This window comes from Limulus polyphemus, unplaced genomic scaffold (assembly GCF_000517525.1).
Source record: "Limulus polyphemus unplaced genomic scaffold, Limulus_polyphemus-2.1.2 Scaffold6408, whole genome shotgun sequence".
In the NCBI taxonomy this organism is placed as follows: Eukaryota; Metazoa; Arthropoda; class Merostomata; order Xiphosura; family Limulidae; genus Limulus; species Limulus polyphemus.
Window position 1 is genome coordinate 11643 of NW_013672018.1, and position 13254 is coordinate 24896.

General features: G+C 32.9%; 1 protein-coding gene across 1 annotated transcript in view; it reads right to left on the minus strand.

The window, feature by feature from the left end:
• Window positions 1-12859, minus strand: part of LOC106473692 (disintegrin and metalloproteinase domain-containing protein 19-like) — a 23079-nt gene extending 10220 nt beyond the window's left edge. Inside the window, exons 1-5 of the mRNA XM_022402090.1 lie at window positions 12855-12859; window positions 11323-11492; window positions 10638-10722; window positions 7425-7555; window positions 5002-5126 (exon numbers count right to left, since the gene is read on the minus strand). Coding sequence (XP_022257798.1) covers window positions 5002-5126; window positions 7425-7555; window positions 10638-10640 — 259 coding nt within the window. The 5' untranslated portion in view covers window positions 10641-10722; window positions 11323-11492; window positions 12855-12859. The remainder of the gene's footprint in view (window positions 1-5001; window positions 5127-7424; window positions 7556-10637; window positions 10723-11322; window positions 11493-12854) is intronic.
• Window positions 12860-13254: the final 395 nt, after the last annotated feature.

Consider the following 13254-nt stretch of genomic DNA (forward strand, 5'->3'; position numbering starts at 1 on the left):
CTACGGACCTGAGTGCTGGAAGTGGCAAAGTTTTTGTTTTTTTTTTATTAGGAGCGGTATTTTGACTACGTCCCTGAGTGCTGGGAGTGACAGTTTTTTGTTTTTTTTAGGAGGGGGGGGTATTTTGACTACGGACCTGAGTGCTGGAAGTGGCAAAGTTTTTGTTTTTTTTATTAGGAGCGGTATTTTGACTACGTTCCTGAATGCTGGGAGTGACAGTTTTTTGTTTTTTTTAGGGGGGGGTATTTTGACTACGGACCTGAGTGCTGGAAGTGGAAGTTTTTTTTTTGGAGGGGGTATTTTTAATACGACCTTGTGGTGTATGTATGAAAGACATAAATAAATCTACTTCTTTTAACCTAAGCCTTTTCGAGTAGTCACCATCTGCAACCAAACATGCCTTGAATGCTATTGCTTACTGAAATGGCAATTGGGCCAATAAAACCATTAACACACGAAACTTGGAATATTTTGGCGATTATCGTTAGAATACAAATATGTTTCAAATCATACTTACATACACATTGAGAATCAAACTTACTTACACATTGAGAGTCATACTTACTTATACATTGAGAATCAATCTTACTTACACATTGAGAGTCATACTTACTTATACATTGAGAATCAAACTTACTTACACATTGAGAGTCATACTTACTTATACATTGAGAGTCATACTTACTTACACATTGAGAGTCATACTTACTTACACATTGAGTCATACTTACTTACACCTTGAGAGTCATACTTAAATACACATTGAGAGTCATACTTACTTACACATTGAGGATCAAACTTACTTACACATTGAGAGTCATACTTACTTATACATTGAGAGTCAATTTTTATACGACTTGCATTGAGACTCTAAATGAAACATAGAATTAATTTCTTTTGCAATTTGAATGGAAATATTATTTTAATCCTGTCAGATAGGACAGGCTTCTCGACCTCTCACGTGAGTTTCGAGGATTCTCTATGTTCACAAAGCCTGAAGGTTAGATCACTTAAGAGAATCAATTAGTCTTATCAATATTTTGTGAGAACGAAAAAATGTGACGGTAGAATGTGGGACAAAAAGTAAATGAGCAGGTGTGCATGAAATATATATATAAAAGTCTACTACTTCTTAAAAAAGATAGAAAATTTTGGACTAAAGGAGTTTCAGGAGATCCAGATAAAATAACAAAGTAAGTATCTATCTGTTTAATTTCTGTAGGGCATATTAGTGAATAGAAGACATATTAATACTAAAAGCAAACGACTTGATGACATTTGAAGCTTTGTACTGTCAGTTTCGATTTGTGTTTTAGTGAACGCTCCTGAAGAAGCGGCCCGGGATGGCCAGGTGGTTAGGGCGCTAGACTCGCAATCTAAGGGTCGCGGGTTCGAATCCCCAAATATGCTCGACCTTTCAGCCGTGGGGGCGTTATAATGTGACGGTCAATCCCACTATTCGTTTCGCTTTATAGCTTCTTTTGAATGCCGCGCAAAGCTACACGAGGGCTATCTGCGCTAGCCGCAGTGGTGGGATTCAGCCGGTTCGCACCGGTTCGTGCGAACCTGTTCTTAGAATTTAATGACCTCCACGAACCGGTCGTTAACAATCGTATGTATAGGCCTAATAATAACGTTACAACTTACAAGTACGCGTGTTTACAACGCAACTTTACTAGCAGGCTAGGCGGACTAGGTCTACTAGATCTCTGATGAACCATTTGCCAGCAGGTAAGTGTAAGAATCTGTATAAAAGATGATATAACTAAGTTAGATCTAATAATAATAATTTAGATAAGATCATTACTATAGGCCAAGCGTCCTAGGTCTACGTGTGAGTGCAAATCTATGCTGAATTATTAGCCAGCGGGTGAACGCTTTTTCTACAGATTCTTATCTAAATAATTACGTTAATCTATTATTATTATACCTAAGGTTAGATCATCTATATACATAGCTCTAGGCCCCTAGATCTATATAATTAATATACCTTATACAGCTATGAAAATTGAAATGTTATGCTAATAATTGACAAACACAAAATTGCATTAGAAAATATTTTTCCCCAATAATTTATAAAATTTGTTAGATGATAGATCTATCATCTATGCATTAGATTAATACATTTTTAAATTTTTAAGAAATATAAATTTGTGTGTTTTCGCTCCAAATATAACAGGACCCCTTTCTCTAATAATTCATATCTTTGTTTTTCACCTGTTACTATCCATTTTATTTATTTTTTGTTTTTTTCTACTTTACTTTTTTGAAATATATTTTTTAACCTATTACGTATGGAAGAAATTAATAAAGATTTGAATTTTGTTAAGTTGAAAGATTATTCCAATCCAATCTACAAGTTTGATTTCTTAATTTTTAATACTGTTATAAGCTATGTTTTTAATATTGTAATTTAAATGTTAATTTAGAGGATACATCATATTAAAATCAAGTTAGTCCTAGAATATTAATGAATTAGAGGATTTGCAAAATATCTAGAACAAGGATAGATAATTGTCTAAGTAAGCTTGCAATGAAACTGAGTTATCAAAAGATAGCAAGTAATTTTACAGCTGGTAGAGTTAATGAGTTAGTACATGCTTATATTTTTGGGTCTGTGTTAGTTATTGAGCTTATTGAGTTATTGTGTTTTCAAATGCCCTCAAGTAAAAGAGTTTTCCCCATCTTAGGTATTGTAAATACTCAGTCTTAACACATCTTTAAACAAAACTGTAAAAAACGTCAAGGAGGAAATAAAACAAATTTGTTATTGTTACATGGACTGGTTATTGAGTTATTTTTAACAGATAAATCAAAAACCTGCTAATGAAAGAGCAAGGTTACAAGGTCCTGAGTTTGGAGGTTATTTATAAAGTAATTTTCTAATTTTGTTTGCTTTACTTTGAGTTCATTCATAACTGAAGCAATTGGATATTTTTGAGGAAATTTTACAATTGCTTCAGGATGTTATTAATTGAAAAGAGCTTAAGAATGAAGGTAAAACAATTCTTCAAGTATAAGTGGACACAGACATGTAAAAAAAGATGTGACAAGGAGATGCCTGTGTTGTGAAATAAGACTAAGAACTAGGAAGCTGGGTTAACAAGGTCAGGGGCATAGTTACGTAAAAACATTGCTTAGAAACGAAATAAGTGCATGAGCACCCATGACATGTTGATGAATTACTGACGATAACCCATTAGCACTAGAAAAGCTACAAAAAAAGTTGTAGTTAACAAGCAAAAGCTGTACTTTGAGGTAATATTGTTTACAAGACATGGGTGTAGCAGTACAAGTAAATAGGCGACCAGCTAACTCAACATAACAGTAACCAATTACTTGGGAGTTTGGGTTATGATTTTGGATTAGCCAGGGAATCCCCCTAAAGCAACCAATAGAGTGGCAGGACTACTTGCGGGTAATGCTGGATACTATTTGGATAGTCGAGAGAATATCAAGAAATTATGGTTTATAAACCCATGTCTGGGGCTGAAAAATCAGTTCCGCTGGCAGTTCAGAAGTTCTCTAGAGTGGTGTTGTACCTGCAGTGAAGTTCAGAAGCATCAACAAATTTAACAACCCAACTCTATTGTAAGTATGGTTTATGGTTTCTCTCTTCATCGGTTAGTGTAAGTAATTTTAAAGGAATATTGTTAAACTAAGAAGAAGTGTATCTATGTGTACTCTTGGGAAGCCACCTATATAATGGAGTTCAAAGTGTATAACGATTAACAGTGTTTAAGAAGTGTTTAATGTTTAACGAAGTTTTGATTTATATTGGATGTTAGTTAGAAATGATTAATAAATGTTGTTATAATTGTTCAATGCTGGTCTGGGACTCTGTTCCTTTATTCTAACTGTAAATTACCTCGAGTTAGTGACTTGCGGCTCCACTCATCACGACATATCTTCCAAATAAATAAATTTGGTGTAAGGAGCAGTTTAAATTGAAACCCCAACAATTAAGCCCACAAGAGTGCTACTCGTTACATAACCAATCACAAATGCAGAGAAAAAACAAAACATGTAAAATGAGTAGATGTTTTTCTTTTCTTATTGTTATCAAGTAATAACTCTGGATGTTAAGGGTTAGCATAAAACCTTTATACAAGTAGCAAAATATTTTTTTTTCCTTTAGTAACACTTTTAAAAAAGCTGACAAAGTTTTTCAATATTCTCTATTTTCTAACAAACATATATATATATATATATATGAGAAAAATGTCCTTGCTAACCTCTCATAATTAATACATTTGAGAATTACATTCAATAAACAAGCGACAATCTAGCGTTACTGGAAACCAGAAACACATTTGGCTACAATGCTTATTATTAAACTTTGTGGACTATGAAATAAAACTCAGTTAAACAAAATTTAGGTAATTACATTTTAAAATTGCATCTCAACATCTGAAAAACTTCAAGTTAAGTTATTTTATATAACCATAGTTACATTACAAAAGACTTAGTAACTGTAAGCCAAAAAACATTCTTCCTAAGTACTTCTTGTTAAACTATGATTACATTCCAAAATGGTTACTCAAAACCTGAAATTATTTTATCCAAATGCCCATTCTTAATCCATGGTCACCATCACTGTAGATGTATAAAAGTCAAATATCAGGCTTGTGGAGATGGAGTTTTGGATGAAGGAGAGGAATGTGATTGTGGATTAAAAGAGGTAATTAGAATAAACTTTTTAGCATCTTGACTTACTGAGTATTTTGAAACTTAATCCCCAATTAAAGTTAAAGACAAAGTTTGTAGAACTAAAGATATATTTAGGAAGAGTGTTTTTGAGTTTTCAGTAACCAAGTATATTAGAATGTGGCTAAAAAAAAGATATTTAGTAAGAATGCTTTAGAGTTGTGAGTAACTAAGTATTTTGGAATGCAAATATGGATTAAAAAAGGCATTTGGAGAGAATACTTTTGGATCTTGAGTAAAAATGTTTCTATGGGTTGAAAAGTGACATTTAGAATTTTTCTTTTTTGAAGCTACTGAATATTTTGGAATAATGATTGCGTAAAGGAACATTCCACAAACACATATCTACTTTTCGTTGGTAGGTTTGGAAAAGATCATCTTTGGAGCAGGAAGACCAGTATCTGGGTACAGCTGTAATACTGTGAAGACAGATTAGTTAAATTGATGCTGAAGATTTCCTAAAAAATGTTAATACATGAGAAATGAATAACTCTGTAGGCATACATACTTTCTCTTAAACTTTACCCTGGAATTATCATTTATTTTAATGTACTTTATGGTAAGTAATACTATATAACAAATAAATGAGATATATATAACTTTATGGTCAGTCAACATGCATATGGGTGGACAAAACAAGCTGAACTTTAAGACAAATCATAAAAAAATTTAAAACATCTACTTTATAAGGCAAGTCAATATACAGAGTTTATGTTATATCAGACTTTATAGTTAGTTAACATTTTAGTTAAATAAGGTATATAAAAATTTGTTTCACATCAACATATTGGTTAGATGAGGCATAGTATATTTTACAGTAAGTCAAAACACCTAGATAAAGTAATAATATATGTTTTGATGATGAACTTTGTTACATCTTATAGTTGTTCAACATATTGGGTTGATGAGGTATATTGGATAGAAAAAGTACATTAAACTTTGTGTTAAGTAAAGAAGTTGAGTATACTTGGTACATTAAACTTTGTGGTGAGTCATCAAATTGAGTAGACTGGATACAATAAACTTTGTGGTGAGTCATCAAATTGAGTAGATTGGGTACAATAAACTTTGTGATAAGTCATCAAATTGAGTAGACTGGGTACATTAAACTTTGTGGTAAGTCATCAAATGGAGTAAACTGGGTACATTAAACTTTGTGATAAGTCATCAAATGGAGTAGACTGGGTACATTAAACTTTCTGGTAAGTTAACAAATTGAGTAAACTGGGTACATTAAACTTTGTGGTAAGTTAACAAATTGAGTAGACTGGGTACATTAAACTTTGTGATAAGTCAACAAATTGAGTAGACTGGGTACATTAAACTTTGTGGTAAGTCATCAAATGGAGTAAACTGGGTACATTAAACTTTGTGATAAGTCATCAAATTGAGTAGACTGGGTACATTAAACTTTGTGGTAAGTTAACAAATTGAGTAAACTGGGTACATTAAACTTTGTGATAAGTCAACAAATTGAGTAGACAGGGTACATTAAACTTTGTGGTAAGTTATCAAATTGATTAGACTGGATACATTAAACTTTGTGGTCTTACCACAAAGTTTAATGTACCCAGTCTACTCAATTTGATGACTTACCACAAAGTTTAATGTACCCAGTCTACTCCATTTGATGACTTATCTCTGGAATTATTTTAGTAGTCTTCCTCTGAATCTCTTGCAATAAGGTACTATTTTTTCTTTCTTAAAGGTGATTTGACAAACTTCTTATGTGGATGTAAGATGCAAGTCAGTCTTTATTACTCTAATATCTTCTATACAGCTAGAAATACACGAGTGTAATATCATCTGCAGATTTGATTCACCACAAAGTTTAATGTACCCAGTCTACTCAATTTGATGACTTACCACAAAGTTTAATGTACCCAGTCTACTCAATTTGATGACTTACCACAAAGTTTAATGTACCCAGTCTACTCCATTTGATGAGGAATGGTTGTCTTATATAGGGATAGTACAAGACCTCTTATCTTACTTTCTCTCGAAAAGAGAAGATTAATGGGCAATCTTATTTAAGTTTAGATTATCCAGAGATGGATATGATAAAGGCCCTTGACTTTTTTGTGCTGTAACCTAACGAAAATTGAACAAGAGGACACAAGTTTAAAGTCTGGAAAAGACAGGTTAGCTCTATTTAAGACAGTTTTATTCTTATAAAAGGGTGGTTGGCTAATGGAATGAGTTAATATTGGAAATAAAGGAAGTCAGCATGTAACAGGAGCTTAAGAGGAGAATGAATTCTTGTGAAATAAAGGATGAGTTTTAATCATTTCTACTTTTCTTTTTCACGAGGGTAGTCTTGAAGGTCAAAATGATCCCCTTGTTGTTCTTATGTTATTACAAGAAACAGGCAAATGCAAAGCCTTATATTATTGTCACAGTGAAAAAACTGAGAACTAAATTTGTTTATTATTCCAATATTTGACATTCTTTTAATTACTCATCTATTGTTGACATATATGTATATATATTTACAAGTCCTGCAAAACCCTTCCCTTAATAATGATAGCCAGTGATATGAAAAATGATATTCAAGCATTTAAGTTACAATGATTTAGTTTGTAACAAGAGTCGTGGAATGGGATCCGAAGTACTTCAACTTCCGGTTCCTATTGTTCGGGGAAAATTATTCTGGTAATAGTTTGCTAGTATGTAACAACTTTGAGGTATGCAAACAATGAGCTATTTAGTTTACTTACCCTGTCATACTCGACATGACACACTGATATTCAGGACACTCACATTCTACTCTATCATGCTGCATTCCAAAATTATGTCCTAACTCATGAGCCATGATTGACCCTACTAAGCCGACCAGATCATTGTGGTCCTGAGAAAACAAAGAAAAAATAACTTTGTTGCTGAATGAAATTTATTATTTTCAAAACTTCGAGAGAGAGATAAAATGAAATGCCGATGTTAACTCAGGTTAAATGTATACACTATGGAGATAAAATACAGAATAACCGTAGAGTGATAAGATAATAACCAATTAGAGAAAAGAAGATCGTTCAATAACACAGGATTTAATTGTTGTCACCAACCAACGAGAGAAAAGATCGTTCAATAACACACTATTTAATTGTTGTCACCAGTTAACGAAAGAAAAGAAGATCGTTCAATAACACAGGATTTAATTGTTGTCACCAGCCAGTGAGAGAAAAGAAGATCATTCAATAACACAGGATTCAACTGTTGTCACCAGCCAGTGAGAGAAAAGAAGATCATTCAATAACACAGGATTTAACTGTTGTCAGCAACCAACGAGAGAAAAGATCGTTCAATAACACACTATTTAATTGTTGTCACCAGTCAACGAGAGAAAAGAAGATCGTTCAATAACACAGGATTTAATTGTTGTCACCAGCCAACGAGAGAAAAGAAGATCGTTCAATAACACATCATTTAATTGTTATCACCAACCAACAAGAGAAAAGAACAACAATTAAATCCTGTGTTATTGAACGACCTAACATATTGCATTAATGAATTCCGAAAATCAGTGAATAAATAATCAGACATTTGTTGTTATGGTGTTACTAGAAGGAGCAAGAAACAAATACCAAATAATGTTATTCTGTGTGTAAATATTATTAACATTCCTTTAAAATACTGGGATTGTACTAACTATAACTTTATTTTAATAGTTTTCTTAGATTTGTAGAAAAACCCGATCTATATATTTCCTTACAAAAACTCATTAACGAAGTTAACTACCTGTGATTGATAAATAATTACGTTTATAAAAGTCATGGCACTCAACATTATATACACCAAAGACATAATTAACCAAGTTTTCAAATGCCTGAAACAGACAGCATATAAAGCTTGCAAAACAGGTTATAATAATTGAAATAAGTAATTCATCAGGTGTTAAATACCTTTCTCTTAACACTGCATTTTTCATCATATCGTAAAGTATATGTAGATCACGCTGTTCTTGGTGCTACTATAAAACACATCGAGTTTATAAATATAGACATGTGTATTGAGAAGGCAGTGTCAGAAAGACGCAGTAAAAATATACTTAGCTCCAGCTGAGACATTTATTTGGATGATTACAGTCTATTCAGAGCGTTTTATAGCTGCTCTAGGTAAATGGGTCCGTCCCGGGTTTTTTAGGTGTTAGTAGTTATGGGAAACAATACTGAATTTTGATCTATTAAGTGTTAACATGAAGTGTTTCAGTACTACCACATGATAATTAATGGTAAAACAATTACCCTTGAATCGTTCTTTCCTCCTAACTAGTGTGATTTTAATCCGAAAGTACACATGTATACTGGTGAACGGAATGTGCAGCTGGGTTAAAGTAAAGACATCGGACCAAGAAAAACATGTTTTACACATTCTTTGCTAATAAAAATGCCCATGTTGTCAGTATAAGATGTAAAAATATATTTAACTTGTATACGGGTATTTCTTTGATCTATTAGAGTCTGTTCCGAGAGTTTTATAACCGTTCTATGTTTTCGGAAATTGAACTAGTTATATCTATCGTTTTATTGTCTGTTGTGTGACATTAAAACTCTTCGTAAACACATTTTTTTATCACTTAAGAGTTTGCTTAAATGTCATGGGAATAGGTAGTATTAGCGCTATAGGGGTGCAAAAAACACATTGCACCAGGGCACCCATAAAACTTTCAATATCCGAGTTTTTAATAAATTATATAATTTATTTTTTATGAATTTCTTACTTATTTTTTTAAATACATTGTCCTTTTTATATATTGCATATAAACCTGAACTAAGATATATGGAGACCCATTATAATACCCTGCATCAGGGCCACAGAAAAACTGGCGTCTAGCCTGGAGTTAGGATAGTTAATAAACTATGAGCGAATGTCAAGAAGAATGTATAACAGTATGTCGACAACACTATTTTTACCATATCCAGTGCTAACCATAATGATGCGTTCCGGTTGTGATTCCGGGTTTTAGTATTCTCTCTCTAGATGTCACTGTTCAACAAAAGAGTACACAAATCCTATAATTTCACGTAGACTCTAACATACTTATTATGTAATATGTAATGGATTTCAACCTTTATGCCACATCAAAAAAGGTTTTTTTGTTACTGACTGAAATGTACAGTCCTAGAAATTGGGCAACTGTAAACTTCAAGCATTAAATAAAGGTTTGAAAATGTTACAAGTTACTGATTGACGGAAAATACCTCTAAGCTATTTTACGTTATCCTGATGACGTAAAATATTTAAGCGTTTTCTACCCTTATTTTCATGAAGTTTTATCGACACTTTATAAAAGTCGAAAACTACTATTATTGAGTATTAGGAAATATAAGCCATCATTTAGGTCTACAGACTTTCTTCTTAAAACTAAGCCTTTTCATACAATCACTTGTAATCATACTCGCTAATAATACGGCCTTCACACAAATATAATATCTCCAATAAACAATCTGTCCAGATGTGTTTCTTCTCTCAATTCATATTATGGTTAATAATGTTTGGAGACGGCTTGAACGGGTAATGAAGTTTAATATAAGTTTAACATAACAACAAACAACAATTTGATATTTTGGTTGTTATGGTAACGTAGCTGAAACAAACTTATCACTTTGCGCGGTAGTGCTTAGTATGTAGGGATGGGCCGGGACACGAAATCCTGGTCCTTGTTAGTATGTAGGGATGGGCCGGGACAAGGATAATGCGGCTTTAAATTTGTAATAATAATAGTAACACTCACCAGAATTTCTTGTCCCGGCCCATCCCTACATACTAACAAGAACTATGATTTCAGTAATATTTTCTGCATTAACAAGATTAATCTAGAGATGCAAAAGAAAAGTTAAGAATTTTACAGTATTTATCATGTCTTCAAAGTGTATAATTAGCGTGAGGTACATAATAAATGTTTTAATTAAATAAGTGGTTTTCCTACTTACCATTACTACACCCGCTGAATGTTGATAAGTACAAATAGTTCCAACGGCCCCTTTTCCAACTGCCTGATCTTCAAACTCTATACCTCTGAGATAGAGAAACATTTAAGTGTTATTTTTCGTCACCAGGTGTTATTGTTGTAACATATTTCATGGTATCTTTTTATGTAATAAAAACTAATTATGCATGTAAACAAAATTGGAGGTCTCTATATATGTAGTAATCAGAGGTATTAGACTCGAGCATATTAAGTGCGATTCTCTTTACCACATAGTTTGAAGCTTGTTAACATGAAAGAGAAAACTTGAAGAATCAAACGAATAAGGATAACAGAAGTCTTAGACGCTCACTGCGGAGCCTTAAGTAAGATTACATAGGGTCTGTGTGTGTGTGTGTGTGTGTATGTGTGTGGAGGGGGCTAATAGTATTCGGCATTGAAAAAACGCGATGGATATTACACAACGGAATGTTGTAGTGTGTTCTTTAACGGGTCAACCATGAGATCTTTGGATTTTCAACTTCATCTTTAAGTATAATTCATAGAAAAAAATATCTATGCAGGTCCCCATAGTGCAGGGCCCCGGGCAGCTACTGTGCTTGCAGTACTGTAGGTGGAATTGCTCGTTGTCAGCCTTGTTACTATTATTATTTTTTGTACTGTTCGAAAGAATCGAACAAACAACTTACGTGATTAGTTGAGCATTATCATTGGGTTGTATTCTGATCAGCCTTTCCCGCCGGTATTTGGAGAAGTTCTCGAGCGTTTTCCCAGAATCACTGGAGACTTGAATTTCGTCACGTTCCGACCAGATAACAACCCCCACTAAACATATGACGATGTTCAATGGGGAATAAATCTATTCAAGAAAAACCGAGTGTTTTAATACATTTTATGTAAGCATAATTTTTATAAATGGAGATTTAGGTTTCCTCAATCCCCCCCCCTTCCAAAAAAAAACAAAAACAAATCTTGAACAAATATCAAATATAAATTTAATAACATTTTAAATACAGGGGTATTTTAAATAAATATTTCCTAAGCCTTTATACATGTTAAGTCACCTTGTGGTTTTTCAGAATGGTCAATTAGTCTACAAATATTACATTACCTAAATGTTCTGAAACTTGAAAATAAGTTATATAATGGGAAAAAATAACAAAGTGAGCGATTTTAATCATTTCTTAAGTGAATTTAATACATATAATATCTTAGTGGCCAAAATGTGCATTATTCTGATCGAATATTACATAGATCTTAATGTACCAAAAACAAGATATACACATTTGTATTTAACAGTACGTTCAGACTAATAAATAATATTTAAGATCTAATATACACTTTGTTAGATGAAAGGTTGAGGGTTGTATTGCTCAGGGTTAGGCAGGTAAAAAGTAACCTAACTTTAAAAATAGTTAAACTCAAACACCCATATAATGATTCATTATACATTTTGTTTCTGTGTAACGTAATTATTCATGCAAGACATATAATTATCATCAGTAAATTATGCATTTTAGTTTTTAACAGCTTGTTTTACAGACAGCGGTCTTAGCCAAAAATTGGCTTTGAGCCCATAACAAGTAAACTAGTGTGTTGTTGTTGTTTTTTTCTGGCAAACAACTACAACATTTACAGTGTCTAGTTACAGCTCTATAATAGAAAACCAGATTAAAATTAGGGTTAACGCAAAACTTATATCGCACAAAACTTCGTTTTGCTATTAATACAGCCAATTATAACATGCTGAGGAAATATTCATAATTATCTCTTTGGAAGTTATAGAGAACTACAATAGTGACCCAAGGCAACAACAACAACTCAAAATCCTGCTTAAAGTTCTATTTATCAATATAATTTGTATAGTTATCATTTAAATATAAATAATACATTTACGTGACTAATGTAGTAAACTCATTCATGCAACAACAGCCCCCCCCCCCGGTGTCTCAGCGGTAAGTCTGAGGGCTTATAACGTAAAAAATTGGGTTCCGATACCCACGGCGGGCAGAGCACAGATAGCCTAGTGTGCTTAACAACAAATTAAGCAACACTAAATTAATAGAAAAGTTAAAATTAAACCATATATCACTGATATCGGAGTGAGAATGCACGTTGCTCTAGTAAAATCACTTTCTGATTTGTTCTGCTTTAAATATCGAAAACAATTCACATTCAGGGAGGATTTATACATTTAAAGTTTGTTTCTTTTTATACTTACCCCACTTAGGATGTTCGCCACCTGTCTGGTGCGCTCGTATACAGCTTCTTTGTTACTCCCCCATTTTCTAAACTTAAAAAGATATATATATATATATTATTTCTCCAAAAATGAAGCTGATGTTACATAACACGTGTGATAAACACCAATGAACCACAAAATATCTACCGACGTGGGGGATTATTTATCTGACTACTTACCTCCCCCCGTAAAGTTTGCGGACTTTTAACGCTAAAAACCGTGTTTCGATATCCGTGGTGGGCACAGCACAGATAGCCCATTGTGTAACTTTGTGTTTAACTACAAACAAACAATCCACTTACCTAGCAGCAGCCGAACATATCATGATAATACTATAATGTAATATTAGCATCTCTGCACAAAAAATAATTTAAACAGC